Source organism: Sinohyriopsis cumingii, chromosome 2, assembly GCF_028554795.1.
Source record: "Sinohyriopsis cumingii isolate HCF-2022 chromosome 2, ASM2855479v2, whole genome shotgun sequence".
Classification (NCBI taxonomy): Eukaryota; Metazoa; Mollusca; class Bivalvia; order Unionida; family Unionidae; genus Sinohyriopsis; species Sinohyriopsis cumingii.
Window position 1 is genome coordinate 135,069,339 of NC_142962.1, and position 24,784 is coordinate 135,094,122.

General features: G+C 42.3%; 1 protein-coding gene across 1 annotated transcript in view; it reads left to right on the forward strand.

Moving 5' to 3' along the window:
• The window catches only part of LOC149805889 (uncharacterized), a 28,627-nt gene extending 4,088 nt beyond the window's left edge, over window positions 1-24,539 (forward strand). Inside the window, exon 2 of the mRNA XM_089950643.1 lies at window positions 24,196-24,539. Coding sequence (XP_089806769.1) covers window positions 24,196-24,452 — 257 coding nt within the window. The 3' untranslated portion in view covers window positions 24,453-24,539. The remainder of the gene's footprint in view (window positions 1-24,195) is intronic.
• Window positions 24,540-24,784: the final 245 nt, after the last annotated feature.

Below are 24,784 nucleotides of genomic sequence, written 5' to 3' on the forward strand. Positions count from 1 at the left end.
CAACAACAGATGGAGATGCACAGGCTGCTGCTGGCTTCCAAAATGCTTACACAATTCAGCGTCCAATGTGGAAAGTAGAAAGACTATCGGATCCCATCCATTTGGGTCGTTTACAGTTCAAAAGGTAATTCTGCAATATTTAGTGCAAACATTTTTCCAGGAATAAGAACAAGAGAAAGAAAAAGGCTCAAATAAAAAATTGTCAGCCAAGACATTAAAGCACGTTGCGGTTTAATCTTCAAACAATTGATGGAGGACAATAGTGGTGATGTTACAAAAATTAAATGTCAACTTCCCCAAGTACTGGATGCCACTCTGCGCTGTTATTGAGGGGGACTGCTAAAAATGCCGGCATTATTCAAAGGTCTGTGGGGGAGGAAGTACTAACAGCTGGTGGATGCGATCAGCATACCTGGGCGCTCATCAAGTGACTCATCTCAACATGACAAAAAATGATAAGAATATCCTGGTAGAAGTTCTGATAATGAAACTCTTCTGTGATGTTGTAGAAAGACTGCGACTGAACACAAACACACATAAATGTGAGGCGGTGAACAGATCGATTAGTGTTTCATTACCTAAAAATGTGAACTATTCCAGAAAGTTTGAGGCAAGAGTGCATTCAACAATACACAGACTCAATAACAGCCTGTGATCATCACTGAAAATAAAAGTGACACACTTGGGAGGTAAACTTTCAACAAGGACTGAGATCACTGGAGACAATGGATAAAGACTGCACTTACTATCAATTGTATCAAAAGCATCCACAAACCAGGAAACGTATTCTAGCAAGACGAGGAAATATGATACAGACCCATCTGAGGTACAGGACACAGCAAGGCAATAGGAAGTCTGACTACTGCAAAGGACTGCTAGACACCAAGGGCGATCACTCATATGCAAAGGTTTAGCAGGAGCCAATGGACACTGCAGACAGAAAAAAAGTTATTTTAATTCCATGTGGAAAATGAAAGTGCTCAAAGACACCATGAAGAACAAATTGTACACAAGGGAAAACTGAAGTGGGGAAATCCGTAGGTAACACAAAGCATGTTATGTGCAGTTGTGTTACTTACTACCACATGATGAGACCAATGGAGAGGTAGAAACAGTAGTAGTAACGTGGGGTGCTATAGGGTCTAGGGGACTTACCATTAAAAACAGGGTCCTGGCACTATAGGGTCTAGGTAAATTTAACATGGGCAATTTTTTAATGTCTTGTAGGGTCTGTGGGAATTTAACATGGGGATTGGGCCTGTCAAGGGTCACAGTTAGCATAAACATGGCGCAAACTCAGAAGACAATAAATTGGGATGCACCGGCCACGGAGACTACCCACGTTAACCCGGACTTACTTCCAGAAGAGGTGAATTGCGATTTTGTGGATTTTCTTTCGCAAGAATTTGTTCCGGAACCATTACCTTCACCACCTTCTCCTTCTTTACCACACGTGATGAATTTTAATCAAAGGCAGAAAGAAGAATTGGAGAAATTTATACAACAGCAAAAGGAAGCAGAACAAGCTTTTCTCCTACAGCAGCAACAGCAAGAAGAAGAGGTAAGAAAAAAACAACAACAACAAGAAGCAGCAAAGAAACAAGAGGGTGAAAGTCAAACCGTGACGGTACTGTTGAACATTTTAGCGGAGTTAAGAAGTCTGAAACAAATGTATCAGATTTCTTTATTACGACCGAAGAGAAAAAGACCTTCCCGCGTTAAACAACCCAACCCTGTGACAACACCTATGGTACCGCCCTTAGTGATTTCTACCAAATCATCATCATCATCGACAGTACACAGTCCAGAAGTAGGCCTTGGCCGTGGCAAAGGCTTAAGACAGTTAAAGCTGATTGCTTCCTAAGTTTGTTATTTAAAACCAACAAATACCCCAAAGGCCCTTTTCAGGGCCACCCATGTCTCTCGAAAAGATATACTATTTCAATTGCCAACATCAATTAAAACTCAAAAAAAAACTTTTTTACCCTTGTGGTACTTGTGAATGTGTGAGTGCGTGACTGTAGATTCTTATTCTAAAAATCAAAACCAAGAGACACTTACTTTTTATAGACTGTCTATTCTGGTACAAATTTTACAATTCAATTCACAACACAACATAGCACTTTAAAAAGTTCATAGACTTCTTCTTTGTCTTTGTTCACTCTCTTTTTTTTAAATGTCTTCACTTTCACAGCTTTTTCCTCCTCTTCATCCTCACTTTCTTCCCTTCTTTTTTTCTCCTGTTTCTTCACCTGTCTGCTTTCTTGCTCTTCTTCCTCTCCATAACTCCTCTCTTCTTCTTCTTCTTGCTCCTGTTGTTTCTTAGGGCAATCTGGAGACCAATGTCTTTTTTCTTGACAATGATAACAGGTATCTTGACTTTTGTCTCTTCTAACCCTTGTTTTGTTTTTTTGACGGTCTGGACACTCTGAAGACCAATGTCCTTTCTTATGACAGATATAGCAAGTATCTTGACTTTTATCTCGAAAGGAGGGTGAGTAGTCCGTCGACTGGTCTGAAGAAAATTTTCTGATGACCCCTCGCAAAGCTCCGATGAAAAGTTCGATCTGTGTAGTCTCGTCCATTGTTCTCCTCGGTTTGAGAGTGAAATGAATAGTGAAAGGACAAGACACACACGCTTTATATATACGCTGGTCTGTCATGGATATAAAGTAACCCATGGTGTTTAAACTTTAGTCAATTGACTTTTTTCGGTCAAGATGAAACGATAAATTCATTCGAGAAGAAAGAAGAAGAAAGTAAGAGGCAGAAACGTGATCTATCGCCTCGTACCATCGCTGAAGTCCTGGCCCAAATTGATGCCAGTGATTTTGAAGAGGACATGAGTGAACCAGAATCCAGGCCTAGTGAGTTTTCATCTAATCAAAGTTTACCACCCTAAGTTAACCCTGAAAAGTACTATCACATTTGAGAGACAGAAAAGCGCTCCTCTAGAAAATTTAGAACCACGGCTTACACTTATAGGGTGAAGTTTAAAGATTTCAAGTCGGACGTACCATTGGAGAAAGCAGAAGGGTTCATCACCGAGGTGTGAGATTCTTTGCTCACCACACTCAAGCCACAATGTCAAGCCAAAAAAGACGATCGCTTGAGACTTTCCATACAACACGACCGTTTGAAATCTCCTGTTTGGATCGAGTTTAGCAGTCCCGCAGAATTAACCCCTTCCAAAGTCATGGACAAGATTCAACATGTGCAACAATCCAATGACCAGTTTGACATCACCGAAAGAAAAGCCACACTATCCATCACCCACGTCTTTCCTCCTCAAGGGACTGGACGCAAAAAGGTCTTTTGGTGAACGGCCTTCGCAGTATTAAGCGTAGCCTCGTCCAAATTCACAATTCTCAAGACCAGATGTGTTTAGCCTGTGCCATCGTGGTGGGACGACCCTATGCCGACAAAAACGACACGGTAGAATGGAAAAGAACCTGGGGGAACATTCGACAATCGGACCGATCCAAACAACGAAATGAAGCAGAACTCCTGTTACAACAAGCCAGCCTGTCCAAAGAAATACCCTGTGGCATTCCTGAAGTGCAAAAATTGCAAGAAGCCATAGTGCCACGCTAGACCTTGAAAGTGCACCCTCAAGAAATGGGCGGGTCTCTGTTGTTTCCAGGGAAAGACTTTAAGGACGGAAAATACATTCATCTCTATCATTACGATGACCATTTCGATACCATTACCAGTATCACCGCATTCCTGAGATACAGTTATTATTGTGAGAAATGGGACTATGGCTACAACAATCGAGAGCATCACAAGTATTGTGGAACGAAATGCTCAGGATGTTTGGCCTCTCAACCCTGTCTGGACAAAGGACAAGAACGAGTGCATTGTCCTGCTTGTCTGCGCACGTTTGTCAGCACTGCCTGTTACCAACAACATTTGAAGACGCAAGGTTCACAGAAGAAATGTGCATATCAACTGCTGAGATTGTGCCCTACGTGTGGACATTGCATATGTACCAATACTACCGAAGTACATGTATGTCGAGGAAAGAAAAAATGTCACATTTGTCACCGAATCGTGGACTTGGAACACCAATGTTACATTCAAAAATACCAACCACAACAAGAAGATGACCAGAAGAAAGGAAATTTAATCTTTTTCGATTTCGAATGCATGCAAGAGACTGGCATTCACATTTCTAATTTCTGCCTGGCTCATCGAGCGTGTGAAAAGTGCATTCAAGAGCCTATCTTTAGTCATTGCCGTCACTGCAGTAAGGTTCCTGGAGGACGTGAAAAACTCTTTCGGGGACCGAACACGTTAGCCGATTTTGCCAAATGGGTCTTAGACCCCATCGACGAGACATGGAGCCAAGAGGACATTGAACGTGACGGCGATTGTCATCGCCATGCCACAGTGATGGCCCACAATTTCTCAGGATACGATGGACAATTTCTTTTGAGCTACTATACCGAACATGGTACCGAACGTCCTAAAGTGACTTTGAACTGACTCAAAATCATGTCCATGGAAGTGGGACAAGTACAGTTTAAAGATTCAGTGAGTTACTTGGCCATGCCTTTGAGTCGAATGCCTAAAACGTTTGGAATGACAGAAATGGCTAAAGGCTACTTTCCACACTTTTTCAATACCGAAGCCAATCAACATGCCGTTCTACGCCATTTGCCTGAGGCTCAAGACTACGACCCCGACAACATGCGTACCTAACAACGAGAAGCTTTCTACGCTTGGTACCAGACCCATGCCTCGGACCCTTTTGACTTTCAGGAAGAAATGTTAAAGTATTGTCATTCCGACGTAGACATTTTACGGCGTTGCTGTTGAAAATTTCGAGAACTGTTCATGGAAGACGGAGGGGTTCCTTTGAAAGAAGCTTGTACCATTGCCAAGCGTGTTCCTTAGTCTACCGACAACGTTTCATGCCTGAAAATCCCCTGGCTGTCATCAGTCCTCAAACTACCAACTTTGTCAAACGTCAATACTCGGTCAAAGCCCTACGTTGGTTACATTACTTGTGCGACGGAGGGGGTGAAAAGACCATTGGAACGCATTCGGTGGATGGCTGGGACTTAGAAAACCCCAAGATCGTGTACGAGTTTAACGGTTGATTATTTCACGGGTGTCCCGTCTGTTACCCTGATCGTGGCACTAAAAATCAGTTTTTACAACGAACCATGGAAGACTTGTACCAGGCCACTTGTCAGCGACGCCTAAAGTTAGAACAGCAAGGATACCAAGTGGTGGAAATGTGGAAACACGAGTACGATCACCGTTTGAAAACTGATCCCGAATTTAAACGCATCGTGGAAAGTTACAAGCTGATGGACCCCCTGAACCCAAGGGACAGTTCGTACGGAGGAAGAAATAATGCTACCTCTTTGCTGTACCATGCTAACGAAGAGAAAGGAGAAGAAATCAAATACTTGGACGTGTGTTCACTGTATCCCTACTTGTGCAAATATTGTCGTTTTCCTGCAGGGCATCCGCGATTGCTAACGGAACACATCGACCTGAAAAACATTCGACAATACGAAGGTCTGATCAAGTGCAAAGTTTTACCTCCCACGGACTTGTACCATCCCGTGTTACCTCACCATTGCCAAGGCAAGCTGATGTTTCCCTTGTGCCGTACTTGTGCCGAAACGTGTAACCAAGATCAGCCTTGTCAACACTCCCAGGAAGAACGTGCCTTGACGGGGACGTGGGTCAGCGTGAAATTGTTCAAAGCTCTCGACATGGGATACCAACTGATAGAAGTGTACGAAATTTGCCACTTTCCCAAGATACAACAATACCACAAGGGTGACCCTAGTCAGAAAGGCCTTTTTGCAGACTACGTGGATGCCTTTTTGAAACTGAAACAAGAAGCCAATGGCTATCCTTCCTGGTGTCACACTCCCGAAGACCAAAAGACATTCAAAGAGAAATACTGGGCACAAGAAGGCATTACTTTAGACCACATCGAGAAAAACGAAGGCAGGAGATCGTTTGCCAAAGTGATGTTAAATTGCTTGTGGGGCAAAATGGCACAACGACCGTGTTTACCCAAGAGGGAGTATTTGACAGAAACTTTCCTCTACTTTCAGATGATTCACGACAAAACCAAATTCATGAAACACGTGGACGTCGTTCGCGAGAATTTGATCTTAGTCAATTACGAAGAAGATCTGGACTTTGTAGAAGCCGACCCCTTTTTAAATGTCATCATTGCGGCTTAGGTGACAGCTCATGCTCGCTTAAAATTGTACGAAGCTTTAGAACTGTTAGGGGAACGCGTCCTGTACTTTGACACGGGCAGTTGCATCTACATCGAGCGCACGGGTCAACAGCACCCTGGCATCGAAGGAGACCGTTTAGGAGCCTGGACAGACGAGCACCCCGACGACAAGATTCTAAGTTTCGCAAGTTCCTTAAACAGTACGGCTCCGAATACAGGAACAAACAAGGAGAAGTGCACACGAAGTGTAAAGTGAAAGGGTTGACTCTGAATTATCGTACCAGTCGAGTGGTGAACATTGGCGTATTGAAAGAAGCCTTGCACTCTGGAAAAGATGAACACTTTAAAGTGACTACCTATCAGCCAAACAAGATTGTACGTTTACCCACTCACCACATCGTCAGTCGACCCTTGGAAAAAGTCTATAAAATCGTGTACCAGAAGCGAGTGCGACTTCCCAATCACTTCACTCTGCCGTATGCACACGTTGGTATAAAACATAGGTTGTATGAGGATAGCCACTAACCAGAAGAATGACTTCGCCACAGCAAGAATCGAGTGAGAAATCCAATGAGAACTCCAAGTTCAAACCGTACCTTTTTCCGGTCTTCTTGTCTGACTATTGTGATTGTGCCCGTCGATTGGAAACGTTTCAAAAATGGCCCACGGGAATAACAGGATTACCTACTTCGAATGTTTTCAGCTAGAACAGGATTGTCTACTTGGGACCTGAGACTGGATTATGATACGAAGCACAGTGTTTCAGTTGTGGCCTGAAGTTACGAATGGATCTATGTATCTATAAAGATTCAGCTAATCTGGAACATACTCGATGATCTCCGCACTGTCCTTACCTTCCTGTGGCCTTTCCACCCATTACACTACTTTACAATTATGACGGCACCTTAGAGACGGTACCTTCCTGCACTAGACATAAAAAAGGAACGATGTACAAGCTTGAGACTTCATTGCGATTAGTATAAAAAGGAACCATAGGCAAGATCAATAGTTCATTGTGACTACCAAGACCAAGCGAACAAGATGAATACTTTCAGAGAAACACAAAACAAGTTCAAACAGGCACAATTAAAGTTTGGGTCTTCTGAAGTAGAATGCAATTGCGAGCCTTGCGATAGGAGTGATGCTGTACGCTGTGACCTTAGCGATGCCGTAAAGCATCATGGGAACTTTGTTCTCACTACCCCTATCATGGAAAGTGATGCTGTGCGTGTCAAACCTGAGGGATGCGAAAGCGATGCCACTCGTTCTCTTGGACACTTTACTGGGTTTCATTTTAAATGTGGATGTCAACCTTCATGTCTATCCCACTACGGATGTCATCCAGCCCTGAGCAAACTCCTATCCATGTCACCCTACCCTCATCGAAACGAACCTGTGAAAGACGAATACTCGTACCCTGTGCGTTTGTCTGAATACTGCAATTTTGAAACCTAAGTGTCTGGGAGGACCAACCCCCGAAGAATTAGCCAGAGCTGGATTTTTCTACTTGGGCGAAGGGGATAAAGTCAAGTGCTTCAGTTGCGGTGTGTCACTTCACCACTGGGAACCACAAGATTCAGCTTACCTGGAACATGCTCGATGGTCTCCCAGTTGTCACTATTTACCTTTAGTGGGACAATATATTTGAATGGATACTTTACAAGAGAACATTCGTGCTTTGCCTGTGGAGTTGAGAGAACGCATTTACCGAGAACTGGTCAAAATACAAGTCAAACGTAAAGAACAATTGCATCCGTTACGTCACCGGTGTTTAAACCACTGGTATCTGAATGCTATAAAAGGACTGATTCAGGCAAAAGTGTTTCATTGGTCAGACCTTCATCAACTACCCCATGGTTTTAAAATGGATTGGTTTGTTATTGATGATTTTATTTCTTACAATGTAAACATACCGCATCGAATTCCAGAGGAAGAGTTAACGAGTTACCAACATCTTTTACAGAATGTCAACTTAGTGAAAGAGGAAACTTCTGAAAGAACTGTAATGTGCAAATTAGTGACTAAACGATTTAGATTCGACACTGAAGTAAAACCATGTCTGTGCAAACAGTACATTTCTTGTGTCAGAGAAAAGAGGATTTAGAATGACCTATTCATGGATACTTTACAAGAGAACAATCGTCCTTTGCATGTGGAGTTGAGAGAACACATTTACGAAGAACTGGTCAAAATACAAGTCAAACGTAAAGAACAATTGCATCCGTTACGTCACCGATTTTTAAACCACTGGTATCTGAATGCTATAAGAGAGCTGATTCGTCAAAAATTTTCAGTGGTCAGACCTTGTGAAATACTTCCAGGTCGCAAATGATCCACGTGTTTGTGATTTTCGTTACTTCGAGATTCACCTAGTGCAAAGAATTGAGGAAGAAGAGTTAAAGGATTACAAAGGTCTTTTACGTGGAATCTGTTTAGTGGAAGAGAAAACGTTTGAACGAACTCTGGACTGTAAGTTACAGGATGCAGCATTTAAATTTCCTACTGGAGAACGAACATCTCTGGCTAGAAAGTACATTTATTGCTTCCAAACAAAAAGAGAGTATAAAAACAGGCTGTCATGCCAAGACTTTTATCACATGAGATTGAACAGATTCCATGGAAGGAACTCAATGACACTATTCAAACCGTGGAGGATTACCATCACTAAGTACGACAACTGTATCCATTGAATTTGGGACGACGCGTAGTGTGTGTCTTAGTGTTTTCTGGGATTTCGTTTACCAGCCGATTCCTTGTGGACTCTTTACCAACAGTACTTGTCACCCAATTCAACATGAAAGTGGTGCCTTTAAATGGTCACGAAAGTCTCATTTTTCTCAAAGCCTTACGTTTTCATCTGGATACTTCACGACCTCTACGGTACAAAAAGATTCTTCAACTTTTAGCTACCGAAGACGTGTATGACGATGTGTGTGTAGCTTGTGACTTTCACCCCCATTGGACAGATGTACGTGCCTGGAAAAAATGGGGTTTTGAGGCTTGGACCCAAGAAGTGGCCCAGTATGCTCAAGAGATGTGATCCTTCCTCTCAACGTCCAAAGAAAAAAGTCACTTTTCAACCTGTGTTAGTGACCAAACCAGAAGAAGAAGAACCCGTCACACAGGACAGGACTGTCGTGGACATGACTGAAAGACCCTTTCGGGAGGACACTTGTGTGACCTTACCCGCTATAGAACTGGGCAGAACATTACACACTGTCCCTAGGACATCTTGGTTACCAAAAACATATTGTACAGTGACTTGTTTCTATTCCACTTTGATTGTTCTGCTGTGTATTTTAACATTGTACTTAAGCCTTTGGCTTTTATGTACTTGTCTTTCGTGTTCATTTTTAAAATATCAATAAATGTGTCCTGAAAAAGGGTATAAAAACTCTTGTCTTGTCTGTTTTCGTGTCACAAGTGAAATTCCTGACACTATGGCTACCTCTGCTGTCTCTGCTCCCTCTTCCTCCACTTTCAAAGTCATCGACGAACACTTAGATCGTGCCAGTTTGGAGGTTTTGTATCTTCGTCATCCCTTTAACATGCTCATTGCTGGACCTAGCGGTTCAGGCAAAACCGAATTTGTCAAACGTTTGATCGAACATAAACATCATTTGATCGATCGTCCACCTCAACACATCGTGTGGTGTTACAAAGAGTGGCAATCGGCGTACAGCCTCTTGCGAGAAAGTCAAGGCGATTCCATCGTGTTTGTGGAAGGCATTCCTAAAGAAGACGACGGAATCGTCTCTGACTCCCGTCAAACCCATTTGGTCATTTTCGACGACATGTTAGGAGAAGACGAAGAAGAAATTAAAATGTGGTTTACGCGCAAAGGGCATCATCGTAATGCCAGTGTCATTTACATCACTCAAAATTTGTTTCAACAAAGTAAAGCCCATCGCACCTTCAGTCTCAGTGCGCATTACGTGGTCATGTTTAAAAACCCTCGAGATAAATCGCAAGTGCAAGTCTTAGCCAAACAGTTAGGAACGTCTTGGCTCACTCAGGCGTACGACGATGCGACTCAAACTCCACACGCTCATTTACTCGTCGATTTGAAACCTACTACCCCGGATTATTTGCGATTTCGTACCCAATTGTTTCACAACTGGTGTGAAGACGGAGGGCCTGTCCTGTACACGTCTCCATCCTCGACTTAACCCCACAAAAAATCTATAAAAGCTCCGACACTTTTCGTCTGTCTCACACAGTCACAACATGACGTAACTTCAGTCTCATCTTCCCGTCAAATTGATTCGTGCCTTGTATAGCATCAATCGCGAGAAAAATCCACAAATACGTGCTCGTGTCTTAGAAGCCAGTCTCAAAGAAGTCTTTCGATGGTTCACGGTGACAGCACGCCAATTACTGCAAGGCATAATTCAGATTCCTCATCAAACCAAACGCTTTTTTGATCGAAACAAAGTCGCTTTGACCCAACTGGCCGATCCCCGCATCGACACTCAAACCAAAAAAATAAATCATTTTGAAATCTGGAGGGAGCGGTACTCTAGGAGGTGTCATCATTCATTCTCTCTTAAGGTGGGATCCTAATGCTCCCAAAGCTCTCCCCAAGAAAAAAGCCAAACGAAGCTCCAAGAACAAGAAAAAGAGCCACGGTGTCAAGACCAGGTCCCCAAGGAGACCCGTGTCTCCAAGAACTTTTCCAGTGGCGGGACCCTCCTCTTTCCAGTCACCATCCCGGAAAAAGAAAAGCCCCCAGAAAAAGAAACAGAGAATAAGTCCCCGGAAAAAGAAAAGCCCACAGAAAACAAGTCGCAAGAGAGGTACATCGGCCAGGACGCAACCTTACACTCGCAAACCACGACCTGCAACGGCTGTGACCGCGTCTCCGGTAGCCTGAGGTTCATCCACTTCTCCGTTGATGACACCCAGAACTGAGAAGTACTTGGAGACGTTGATCACACCAAGAACGTCTCCGTTGATGACACCAAGAACTTCTCCGTTGATGACACCAAGAACTTTTCCAGTGGAAGGACCCTCCAATTTAGTGGCAGTGGCAGCTCCTCACAAAGTACCTGCTCCCAAAATCAAAGTCCAAGACAGATCGGGCATGTTACAGAGTTTACTGGATTTGTCCAAGCAAGAAATGGCTCGATTTAGTCCGTTACGTACCCCTGCACGACGTGTCATGCCTGTCCTCAAGTTGATACGACGTAAAGACAATCAGTGGCGACGCGTTCCAATATAAAAAAGGTCTGCGACAAAGTAGGGTATCAGTGAACTTCCAAAAGATGTTACCTCAAAGAAGTGCACACCGTCACTATCGTCAAAAAAGAAAGAGGCCAAGACAGGCTCGTCATCCGACAAAGCGCTTAGCCAAGCATCGACGTTACCCTAAGAAAAGATACAGTCGTTCAAAGAAAAAGAGGCGTCAACAAAGGGGAGGATTCCTTGACGATTCTGGAAAAAACATTGTCACCTTTATGACGAAGCGATAGTCCAAAAAAAAAAGATAAAAGGGAGTGTGCTAAGTCATCGACGTTAGTGGATCTTTGGTGAATGTCCCGGAAACCATAAGCAGAGATGTCACCCTCCAGAAAACTTTCCTCTTCTAAACTCCAAGGAAAGAAAAGGAAAGGACTGCCTCCACGTTTAGTCAAACATGGGGACATGTTATCTGTCCTGTCCAAAGCTTCTCCACCCCTGCGAAAAAAAAAACTCATTCAAACGGCCTCCAAAGAGGTCATAGATACCGTGTGCGAATGTTGTTTGAACGTTTTGAAAGGCACGATCCCTTTGTCCAAACACCAGAAACAATGCTTAGGCAAACATCGTCACATTCTTCGCCAAATGGTTCAAAAGAAAATTCCCATTGGACAAAAGAAGAAGGTTGGTCCAGCGTGGAGGAATGTTACCCCTCTTGTTAGGCCCATTACTGAAAGGAGTCTTTGGAACCGTGTTGGGAGGACTGGTGGGAGCAAGATAAAAAGGCCCTCTGGAGTCTCAAGATCTCAGAATTGACCCCTGACATCCAATGGAAGGACGAAAACTAGCTTTAGTACCTTGCAAATGATGGATGGAATACCATCGTTGGCAAGAACAACGCACCCCGCATTTGCCTCCCAATCCCAATTTGAGCAAGATGTCCCAGTTACAACACGAATTGCAGTCCTTGATGGATCGCAACGATTTGTCCGAAACAGAAAAATCACAAAAGTACGGTCAACTCTTGCAACGACTGCAACTTTTTCACCAGAAAGCTTTACACGAAACGGCTCTACTCACTCTGATGGATTTTAAGACCTTAATGAAAAGTCCAGCACCACCACCACCACTACTACTGCCAGTGACCAAGACATAAAAATGGAGAAGAGGAAGAGAAAGGGTTTCAAACTCCTCCAGAAAAAGTATGCAAGTTAACAACACCACCTACCTCCAGAATTGGATGGATTAAAAAGATGATGACCACCCCTTCATCATCAGAAGAGAAAAAGAAGGTGAAGACAGAAGTGAAACAAGAACCGATATCCCCTGTTCAGACATCCTCCTCCTCGACACCTATTGCCGGTCGGACACGCAAAGCATTACAGTCCAAGAAAATACCCGAAGAGAAAAAGAGTAGCATCCTCAAAGAGTGGGTGCCTTATTAACAAACAAAAAATAAAATGGAAAAGGTGTTAGCCAGCATTTACTACGATCCCTCCCATCCTGCAGGTTACGAAGGAGTTCAAAAATTGTATCATGCTGCCAAAACTCGACTGAAAAGTCTCCGTTTACCTCAAGTGCAACGATGGTTACAAGAACAAGCTACCTACACTTTACACAAACCCAGTCGACGCAAGTTTTTCAGAATTTGCACCCAAGTGGAAGGTATCGATCATCAATGGCAAGCCGATTTAGCCGATGTCTCTCATTTGGCCACCTACAATCGTGGCTACAAATATTTGTTTTGTGTCATCGATGTCTTTTCCAAATTTGCCTGGGTCGTGCCCTTGACTTCCAAATCGAGCAGTGAGTTAGTGCGAGCCCTGCAGCGGGTGTCGAACAAAGTGGTCGTCACCCTCTTCGATGGTAAACGGACAAAGGTACCGAATTTCTGAATCAAGCTTCCCAAAAAGAATTAAAGAAACGTGACATTCATTTTTTACCACCGAGAATCTTGAAACCAAAGCTAGTATCGTGGATCGTTTTCAACGCACTTTGAAAGAACGCATGTGGAAATATTTTACGCATCACCACACTCTGAAGTACATTGACATCTTACCGCACCTGGTGCAAGCGTACAACCAATCTTACCATCGAAGCATAGGACGTGTCCCACAAGAGGTGACTCCCGATAACGAATTGCTGGTGTCTGATCGCCTTTTTAGTACGTCCCCGACGGGGTCTGTCCCCAAGAAAAGTGCAGTCTTGACCGTAGGAGATTGGGTGCGCATTGGCAAAACCAAACGCACTTTCGACAAAGGTTACTTACCTAACTGGACCACCGAATTGTTTCTGTCACTGGACGAGTGCATAGCCGTCATCCTGCCGTCTATAAATTGGAAGACATGAACGGAGAAGTGTTAAAAGGAACGTTTTATTTGCCAGAGTTACAACGTGTCACCAAAAAAGAAGACGACGTGTACGACATCGAAAGCATTCTCGAACGCAGAACCCGTAAAGTAGGTAAACGACGTGTCAAAGAAGTCAAAGTACGTTGGAAAGGATATCCACCCAGCTTTGATTCTTGGATCGACGCTTCGCAAGTCATCGACAATAAAAAGAAGTGACCATCATGCCCTTTCACACAGACTCAGCTGCTGCGACCACTCCTTCACCCAGTTCTTCTCTGCAAGATTTACAGAAGCAACCCTTGTGGGTGTGGTGTGGAGAACGTGTGCCTAAAACGCAAATCGTCTTTTTCTGCCTAATTTTTATGGTGTATTGTGTCATCGGTGCAGCCATTGCCAATTTGAGTTTGCAACAAGGAGACAAACAATTGTGGACCATTTTATCAAGCAGTTGCATCGGTTACCTGCTTCCCAATCCCTCCCTGAAATTCTTCTCGAACGGGAACAACGGGAACCTTGTGTCCAGTACCAGTGTCAGTCACCACTCCAATAACAACAACAACAACCCCATTTTAAGCGGAGACACGCCTCTGACGTCCAGTAACCCCTCGGACAGCCACAGAACTCTGGAATTATGAGTCACCATAACCAATTTTACTTAACCTTACCCAGTGACAGTTCCATGGAGGTGTTTCCCAACAACACTCTATGCTGTTACACGACCAAATTTTCTCAGGCCATCCAATTAGATCACGAAGCCCATTGGGAAGTGGCTTTGGTAGAAATCATTCACCAGACTCAAGTACTCAATGTCCTTCCCAATCAAAATATTTTTTTCAATGGAAGTTCATGACGAACAAATGCAACAGTACTTGGATACCTTTGTCAAATATGAGAAGAAAGTCCCTACCGCAAAAAATCAAAAGTCGACCACCTATAACTTGTTCGTTCCCCAGGCAAGTATTTTAGCGGTCAACATTTGGTGAGCACCATAGCCTCCAGGTTTAATGTCGTGTTTCTTAAAGTTTTGGAGAGTGTCAAAAAAAGTGTCGCCTTGGAGTACCACAAAGTAGCTCGTCGCTTCCTGATGAAATTTCCTGAGGGGAGTAAAATTATGTCCATTTTATTTTGTCCTGAATTGTTTGCCATGTTGGGCGGGGACATGGAGATAAGAAAGAAAGTAGAACAAAAACCCGAATTACCAGTCATTTCCGACAACGATTCTTTTGCCAAGTTTTTTCGTGTCCCGGTAGAACTGAACCAAGGACTGAATTTGATCTTTGTGTACTCCGATATGGTGGAGTACAACCAGGTGGGACACACCTCCGTACGGTTACTGCGTGTCATTCCGTTCAAAGTGGATTCTGCAACGAACGCTGACGAGTAAGGTGGAAACACTTATCACATACACCGCGAATTTGTACATCCTCATTATTTGCCCGTCAATATGTCGTATTTGGACACGGTCAACATTGCTATAAAAGGAGATCTGGGACAAAATATTCCATTCACCAAAGGAAAAGTCACGGTGAAACTCCATTTTCGAAAACGGTTCTCTCACGAAGTCATGTGTCCAGTGTACCGAGGTGTTGCTCGACAGCGAGGACACGGTTTAGGAGACATGTTAAAATCAGCCTTTCGTTCAGTTACTCCGGTGATGAAACCGATGGTGACACGCGGATTGCACGCTTTGAAAGATGCGGCACTTACACACGGTAAAGAATTTCTCCAAAATGTCATCATCGACAAACAAAACCCTGAAGAAGCCTTCTTGTGGGCAGGCAAAAATGTCTTGGTGCAAACGGGCAAAGACCTTTTAGGCCGACGAGAAACACCTATAAATGCCCTGTACGCTAGCTAGTCAGGCATTCCTACTTCCCTGAAGCCACAGCAAGGACAAGGCAGAAAGAGACGAAGAAGAAAACACCCTTTCACCAGACTTCACACTTCTCAAGCTAGAAAGACAAAGAAAAGAAGAACTGTTCGAGACTTAGACGTTTTGAATTATTAAATTATTGAGAAACAGACAAAATGATGCACCGAGAGTCTTGCGCCTGTTCCAGTTCGGAACTGGATCTGTTTGCCATGCCACCCACTATGATGACGAAGCAAGAATTCCAGTGGGTAGAATTTCATCCAGTCTCCTCATTGACAGATTCAGCTCCCATCGAGTTTGAAATCAAAGGACAGCCCGAAGATTACATCGTTACTTGTACCTGAAAGTCAAAGTAACCGAAGCGGACGGTGGCATTATAGACGACGCAGATAATGTAGCCCCCGTCAACAATTTCATGCATTCCCTTTTCAGTGAGGTGGACTTGTACTTGAATAACAAACTGGTCAGCAGCAGCAAGGACACTTACCCTTATCGTGCGTACCTGGAAAATCTCTTGTCGTACATCACAGAGGCCAAAATAACTCATCTGGATGCTTGCGTGGTATGGAAACCTGACACGGCAGACAAGTTTAACGACATAGCTGCAGCAGAAGGCGGCAATCTTCACAATGTGGGTTATAATAGCCGTAAAGAGAAAATCAAAGCAAGCCGTAGTTTAGAACTGATGGATCGTTTGCATTTGGACATGTGGTTACAAGAAAAGTATTTGCTGAACGGAGTGGATGTCCGCCTGAGACTGAATCGTAGTAGTGCTGCCTTCCATTTGATGGCTGCTGCTGATGCCACTTTCAAAACCATCATCCAAGAAGCCAGGTTTTACGTGCGTCGTGTGGAAGTGTTACCTAAAGTGGGAAACGACATCAGTCACACGTTGAGCAGAACGACCGCCAAGTATCCGATTCGTCGCGTGGAAGTGAAAACCTTCACCATTCCCACTGGACAGCGATCCATGATCGAAGATCATCTGTTACAAGGACAGTTACCCAAGCGTTTAGTCATTGGTATCGTCAGCAATGCAGCTTTCAACGGAGCCCGCAATGAAAATCCTTTCAACTTTCGACACTTTGGTGTGTCTAAAATTGAAGTCAGTCGCGATGGCAAGACCTTGTGTACTCGACCCTTTGAGCCTAACTTAACCCAGAAGAATTACTTGAGGTTGTACTTGTCCCTGTACGAAGCCACCGGAGTGTTAGGAACCAACACCACTCACGGCATATCGTACCAGGATTATGTAGGAGGCTATGCTTTGTGGGGTTTTGATTTCACTCCCGATCAAGGCAGCGACGAGGGACATTTCCACCCTATAAAATCCGGCCAGATTCGTGTGGAACTTCAGTTTGAAGAGGCACTGGTCCCCACAGTGAACATCATCCTGTATGCAGAATTCGATAATACCATAGAAATCAACAGTTTGAGAGAAATCATTCTAGACTATTAGAAGCTATGGAAGACTGTTATCCCTCTTTACAAAGTGGAGAAACTTTGGACATGGAATGTGAGGAGACTGTAAAAGAAGAAGAATCCCTAGACAAAGACGAAGATGTCATCATGATGACGTCCCGATGGCCAGAACAAGAAGCCCATTTAGCCTCCTGTTTTGCTACAGTCCTGGCAGATAAAATGAAGGAATTGATCAAGGAGGAGTGCTATGGATGTCACAGCTATCATTCCAGTCAAATTCAACACGATAAATGTCTGATGTTGAGTCAAGAAAAAAAGTTGGACGAGTATCTGGACGAAGCTTGGGGTCTCATCGAGACAGAATTCGTGTTGAATGAGTGGTATAAAGGCTTGGATAAATATTCTTCTCCTCCATTAACGCCTCTGGAGATCAGTCGCATCGAATCTCTCTTTGACCAGAGTAAGAAGTCGGAGCTAAACGCCTGTTACTTGTCAGACATTTTCCAAGAGAAAGTCAGAATCGAATTGATCACTTATCATTACCTGTGAAGAAAAAAAACACACAAAAACATGGATACCTGGGAACTTTATTACCTTTTGAACCACAGTTCGTACACTGCTTCTTGGAATCCTGTCGTATGTGCTAAATATGAACTCTCTCATCGCAAACCTCAAGATCATTAAGCTTATGTAATCAACACGGACGACAGTCATCTCCCAGGAACCCACTGGGTAGCCGTCTACTTTCCTCAAGAAGGATGTGTGGAATATTTCGATTCGTATGGATTGCCTCCTTTGGAAGACGATATCATTGACTTTATGAGAAGAAATGCTCAGACCACACGATACAATAACGTGAAATTACATGGCACAGATTCCGTGGTGTGTGGACAATATTGTGTGTATTTTCTGCATCATCGCAGCCTGGGATATTCCTTAGAACATTTAGTGACTCATTTTGATCCTCATTCTTCTTCTAGAAACGATATGAAAGTAGATCGATGGTTTTGTGACCATTATACTTATCTTTTGTCTCAAGCTAGGAAAAGTAGTGTCCATCAATGGCCTAATGACTTCCAACAGTGGAAATCACAATTTCATTCACAACGTTATCAGCCCTGTCCAAAATAGTGTTAGTGATTTGACAAAAAAAAAAGTTAGAAAATATGTTTAATGTTAAATTGAATGGTTAATGTTAAAATTTTGTGGTTACTTGTTAGTGTTAAGTGATTTTGAATAAAAATGTTGTGTTTTGAAGGAAAAAATGCCTTTGTCGTTTGTTTTGCTATAGGTATCACGATTCATGCTCTTTGACTTCTCTCTATCCCTCCCATAACACTCATTGAACGTTCCGACTCGAAAACCGTGTAGAGAAGTTTTCCTTCACTTCCGCGTTTTGACCATAAAACCGGGGTAGTCTCAAGTCTGGCCATGCATTGTCGATTCATCCTCCTACGAAGAAGCGCTCCAGATTAGCTAAGTTGAACGAAGCCTAGGTGAATTTGCATCGTGTCAGACACAGTCTGATACCGAAGCCGGAAGAGATAGAGAATGTGAGAATGTTAAAAGTCACTGAAGACCTGATTGAAGAGCTCTTCATAGAAGAAATTAACAGGGAGAAAGAAGAATGGAGTGAGAAGTACAGACTTCAGAAACAGCAAAGAGAACAGAGAGAGAGAGAGCAGCAGCACCAGCAAGCTGAACCTGACAGAGGCTTTGTCGACTGTCGTATCGACACCAAAGAGTTCTTCTTCTCTTTCCGAAGAAGCAGACCTTATCCTGTGAGAAAACCTGTCGTCAGAGGACGCAGCAATATTAGATCCTAAAAAAGATTGCCATAGCTTCAAGTTCACACCAAACAAAAAAACAGCCCTTTTCAGGGCTACCCCAACCTCTAGAAAAGAAATAATTATTGATTTGCCTATAACAAATTAGAAAAAAATTAGAAGTGCGTCTATAGGCACATGAATTCTTTATCTTGGTTAGAAAGTGTATAAGCATTTTCTTTAAGGGAATAATGAATTTTTTTACGAATAGTGATGGGTAGTATAAAAAAGTGAGTGTGTTTCTTTTAGGTCCACGCGTTTTGGGTGATGATCTAGGTAATAGAAGTTTTGGGTCTTAGGGGATGTTTTCCTTCACGTCCGCGCTTTTGATCTAAATTGAAAACCACTCGGCAGTCTGACTACCCATTCATCACATATTCATTCAGGCAGTGGACAGCGACGAAGCAGGACCGGTGTCCCAGGAGCGGTGAGCGGGAGGGAAGAGCAAGAAACACGTGCAGTAGGATCACAGAACAAAGAATGTGGCCATAGCACTAATAGAAGAGTAATGTACTCTACACTGTTCTTGCTAAGACCATTAACGTTCACTAAACCAACTTTCCTGAAACAAATTTCACCGAAATCAACAGAGAGTGAAGGAAGGAAGCAGCTTACACGTGGATGTCCAACACAGTGAGAAGCGCACCACCTGAACCATGTCAGAAAGTAGATGAATGTAAATACTAGCTGATACGAAGAAAGAGTGGACTTACAAGAGTTTAATGGAAAGTCTAGCTGGCCAACTTTCAAAAAAGGAAGTAGTAAGACCCGGACACCAGAGAAACTTATGTGACAACCTACTATACCGTACAGCTACCAGTAACACCGGAAGCCTGCAGTTCAACAAGCAGTCTATGAAGAGATAGAAGAATACAAGATTGCTAGCATTGCTTTAATGCTACACGGCTTTCATTTGGCTGAAAGCCGTATTTGATAATATCTCTATTATTAATCCAAATTGGACCTGTTTTGGTACCGCCGTCTAAATTTTTACACTTAATTCTTACTATGCGTGACTCAAACTAATATAAGTCGTTTAGACTTCACTAATTGGTTTTTAATTCTTATTTTATGTACACTCTGTACACGAAATTCAAACTTGTTCGTAAATATTCATTCAAAATTAGAACTTATGTTGATTTGACTCAATTGTAGAGGTGGCTTACACATTACTGGTATTTTTTATTGTCCATTAGTACAAATGGACTTAATTTGAAATAAGTACGGGCTAGCGTTTCAGGAAGTACACAACATCCATGGCTGGCTTGCCGAGTGCCTTTCCTCCTCCACAATGCTCGGACTTCGTACACGTGGCTAGATGTGGAACGATTTCCACTTGCCACACGACCAGGTGTCCTAATGTGACGTCATCGCTACCGACCAATCGGAGCGTGCGTCACATACTGCTTGGGTTGACACCTGGGGCAGTTCAATCCAACTTAACTAACATGAGTACGTGCTTTCAATGTTCCCACTCATGTAAGAGCCTTACATTTAGGTTGTTAAGGACAAATAGTCCTACAACCTAACGGCTTGAATCAAAAAGTAATCTGTGAGTTCATTAAAGCCTGGAGGATGTGGCACCATTCTTTCCCCCAGGAGTAATCAAAAAGGTGCCTGTGGCACCATTAACCAGTGGTACATGCTCATGGCGAACGAACACCACTATAATCCAACGAAGCAAAGCATGTCTGACTACCATTGTTGATTGATCAACACTACAGAATGAACAGCAGACTCAAAAAGCTCATCGAACTCCAGATGCACCTGGAATATGCCAGGCAGCTCCTGAAAGAGCTGACCCAAAAGCCTTAGAAGAAAGAGAAAGAATAGAAAAAGAAAAAGAGGCAAAATAAAAGAAAGTGGAAGAAGGACAGAAAAGCCCAATCTTGTCTCACTGGATCATGAGACCTGTGTATGGGGTTAAACCATTGGCACCTCCACAGGCAACACCGGTACCAGCACAACAACCGCAAGCACAGCTAGCACCAGTACCAGTACAACAGCAGCAACCACAGGTACCAGTACAACAGCCGCAACCACGTCATCCTAAGTTCTGGCAGCGCAGGAGAATAGAGAGGGAACAACAAGTGTTCCAAATCCCAGAAAGTGAAGATTGGGGTGCTGACGCTAACCATCCAGCCTCTGCACTCCCATCTAATAGAGTTAACTGGGAAGGAGACTGGAGTAGGAGATGTGTCTGCGGTGCCAGACCCGGGAGATGCCAGGATTAGATCAGTGCATCTGGAGTTCACAAACAAACAGCCCTTTTCAGGGCTAACCAAAACTCTAGAAAAGACAAACTATTTGCCAATGTGTGTATGTGGAGTAGTGAGAATATAAACACTCACTCTTTTCCTGGTGTGATTGTATGTGTTCATGTGTGTTTGTAAGCGCTAAAGGACGTTTGTGTGGATAGTAGATTGTTGGGTTTTGTAAGTGCTCAAGTACGTTTGTGTGGATAGTAGATTATAGATATGTTTTTGCTGCTTGGCTTGTGTGGATAGTATAGTTTGGGTTTGATTTGGCTGCTTTGAGTATGTGGATAGTAGATTATGGTTATGTTTTTTTGCTGCTTGGCGTGTGTGAATAGTAGATTTGGGTTTAGTTTTGTTGCTTCCAGTGTGTGGATAGTATATAATGAGGTTACATTATATGGCTAATCACCTTTGTGTGAATAGTATATAATATGAGATGACAAAAGTAGGGGATGTTTTTCTTCACGTCCTTGCTTTTCATATAAAGCCCATAACGTTGGTCATTCGTACCATTCTACGGAATAAGGAGAACGAAAATGGTAGCTACAACAGAGTTGTTTAATAACTTGGTAGATATTTACTGTTGGATAATGGATGCTATCTATGTAGTGGAGAGACTAGAAAAAGAATGGAAGATAGCAGAGTACCTGGACTATGCGAATAGCCTGAACGTAGCAAAAGACGTGGTAGCAGGAATGATAGAAGAGGGGGAAAAGAGGTTGAGAGGTATGATGAATCCCCCCTATGTCAGAGTGGGAAGCTTAAAGGAAGCACTTGACAATGCAAGCAAAGTCAGGTGCTTTCTTGAAGATATGTTGTATGGGACAGAATGTTCTTATGTGCAGAGAGGCCTGGACAGACTGAAGAAAGGAGAGAAATTAATGAGAAAAGTGATGGAGGTAGAAGTAAAGAAGATCAAAGACAACTGGACAAAAGAGAGAAAAGAACGAGAAAACAACAAGAAAATTAAGAGTTTGAGAGGCTCAATCAAAATTGGATAAAAGTCCAGGAAAAGTTCAGAGCATTGGGCCATCCTGACTTGATACCAGAGAAGGAGAAGAAGAAGAAAGGAATGATGGAAAAAGTGAGAACTTGGTGGAAGAAGTGGGGGAAATAAAAGAAGAAACCAAAGGTCCTTTTCAGAGCCACTCCAATGCCTCGAAAAAGACATCCCTTTTCATTGCCTCCATTTCCTTTTTTTTTAAAAAAATGTCTCTTGTCTGTCCTGTATTCTTTCCCCATTGTCCCTAGACAGGCCCAATCCTCATGTTAAATTCCCATAGACCCTATAAGATATTAAAAACTTTCCCATGTTAAATTTACCTAGACCTTATAGTGCCAGGACCCTGTTTTTAATGGTAAGTCCCCCTAGACCCTACAGCACACCACGTTACTACTAACAGTTTTCTCTGAATATGAAGACACAAATAAAGAAATTAAAAAGCAAAATAAATAAAGATTAAAAAATTCAAAATTCAAATAGCATGACATGACAAGACATGACTTACTAGACTAGCTGAATGAATGAATGAAGGAAGGAAGGAAGAAAGCGAGGGAGGAATGTATTTAAGAAAGCACTGTCATACCAGCATGGTCTACTAAAATAAAGACCACACTCTTTCCTTTCTCCATGCTACTCAACACATTCATCCATCCATCCTTCCTTCCATCAATGCCAGACATAAATTGATATGGATGTGGGTGGGTGTAAAGGATATATCATGATACCTGAATTTATTCCATATTACAATTTCAGCTTTATCATGCACTCTGGATAGTCACCATGGCCAATGCAATGACCATAACCTTTGCAATACTGCCTATTATTGTTAACGGAATGACGCTCTTGAATCAGATGATCCACATTCACACACAAATTATTATGGCATAAATGGGATGCATCTAGCACCTTTGGTATAGTCAGACTTCTCAACTTCACCATCAGTGCCAGTCTGTGAACATGTTTTTTCTTCCATGTGTTTGTCACGGGATCCTTATATGACAATAGGCCATATAATCCATCGGCTGTTACATTTCCTGTCCATATTTTACAAACACAAGTATGTGCTATTACAGAATTTAATGAGATTTTCGCTGACAGGCTTTGAAAATAATCCTCCATTGCAACTTTTATATGGTGTAGGAATACACTGCAGCTAAAAATAATGAGTGTCATCTCCAACAGAAACTATTTCTGTGAATTTATAGGAAAAAATTTATTTTTAAATTTTAAAAATTTGAAAATTAATTTTTAAAAAAAATTATTTAAATGTTTTAAATTTTAAATATATTTTCTGATTGCTACAGTCAATATACACATGGTGTGAAAATCTCATGTGTCTATCATTAATAATAAATGTTTTATAGCAATTTAAATTTGAATCAATGCTGCCCTAACAGGACATAGAACACAATTAGTTTTACTATATGTTCTTTACATTTGTTTTTCAATACTGACCTTTCCACTGTGTGACAATCAATACAAATCATATGTTAATCTAAAATACCTTCAAAGATGACTTCACAGTGAAGTTCTCGTCAAAGGTTGACCTGCTATTTTTTTAGATGCTGGACTGTCAACATAGCAGCATGTAAACAGAACACAGATTTCACTTCTGGATCATCACCAAGGTCTTTTGTACTCACTGTGCACTGTCGCCGAAATACACACAGACAACAACACACTGAGCTCATATTCTCAAGAATAAACAATTACGTTTAAATCCCTACCAAAAAAGCATAAATAAAACTCTTCTATCACCACCAAAATAAGAGAGGGAAAACTGTTCTAAAGTAGACTAGAACTACATTCGTGGGTACTGAACTGAAAGTATTAATTGTGACCCGATTCCATATATCATTGGGAACTGACTAATGATTGGGTAATAATTAATAGCGTGCGGTCCGATCATCCGATTTATACACAGGCGAAAGCTTCAGCACAATTAGTGCATTCCGCCGTTGGTCTCGGCCGCCAGTCTAATATATTCTGTGTTTATTAATTTGAAAACTGCCGCATAATATTAATTTTGGAGGTTAAAATATTAATGCTGATTTTTTATTATCTTTATAGAAAGCTTTCGATGGTCCGGTCATCAGCTGAGTGACGCCACTTTGGACAGACATAGCAAGTTGGCTTTTGGGGTTGACCATGTTCTAGACAAAATATACTCTACAACAGTCTCTGAATTGGAAAGTTTCCAGACAGGAAAATCAAAATTTTCACGAAGAAAGGATATTGAAACTTTTGTCAGAGTACTGAAGGATGATGAACTCTTAAGAGAAATCCCTGGGAGATATCACAGAACTTATCAGAACTTCCGCTCATAAGCAAGAAAAAAAACCCACAGACATGTACATATCGCACATAAACAAATTATCAGGCAAATTTGACAAAAGAAACAAAATTACCGCTAACTCATATGTCAATTTATCTATGTATGTGTGGAGTATGTATGCACCTATGTATGTATGTATGTATGTATGTATGTATGTATGTATGTATGTATGTATGTATGTATGTATGTATCTATCTATCTATCTATGTATGTATAGGGGAAGGGAGGATCGAAACGGATTGAGTTCATTCACCAATCCAAACACGTGTTACAAAATTCAGTCACAACATGTAGTCAGTCGTCCAATCCGAAGAGAGCAGTCTG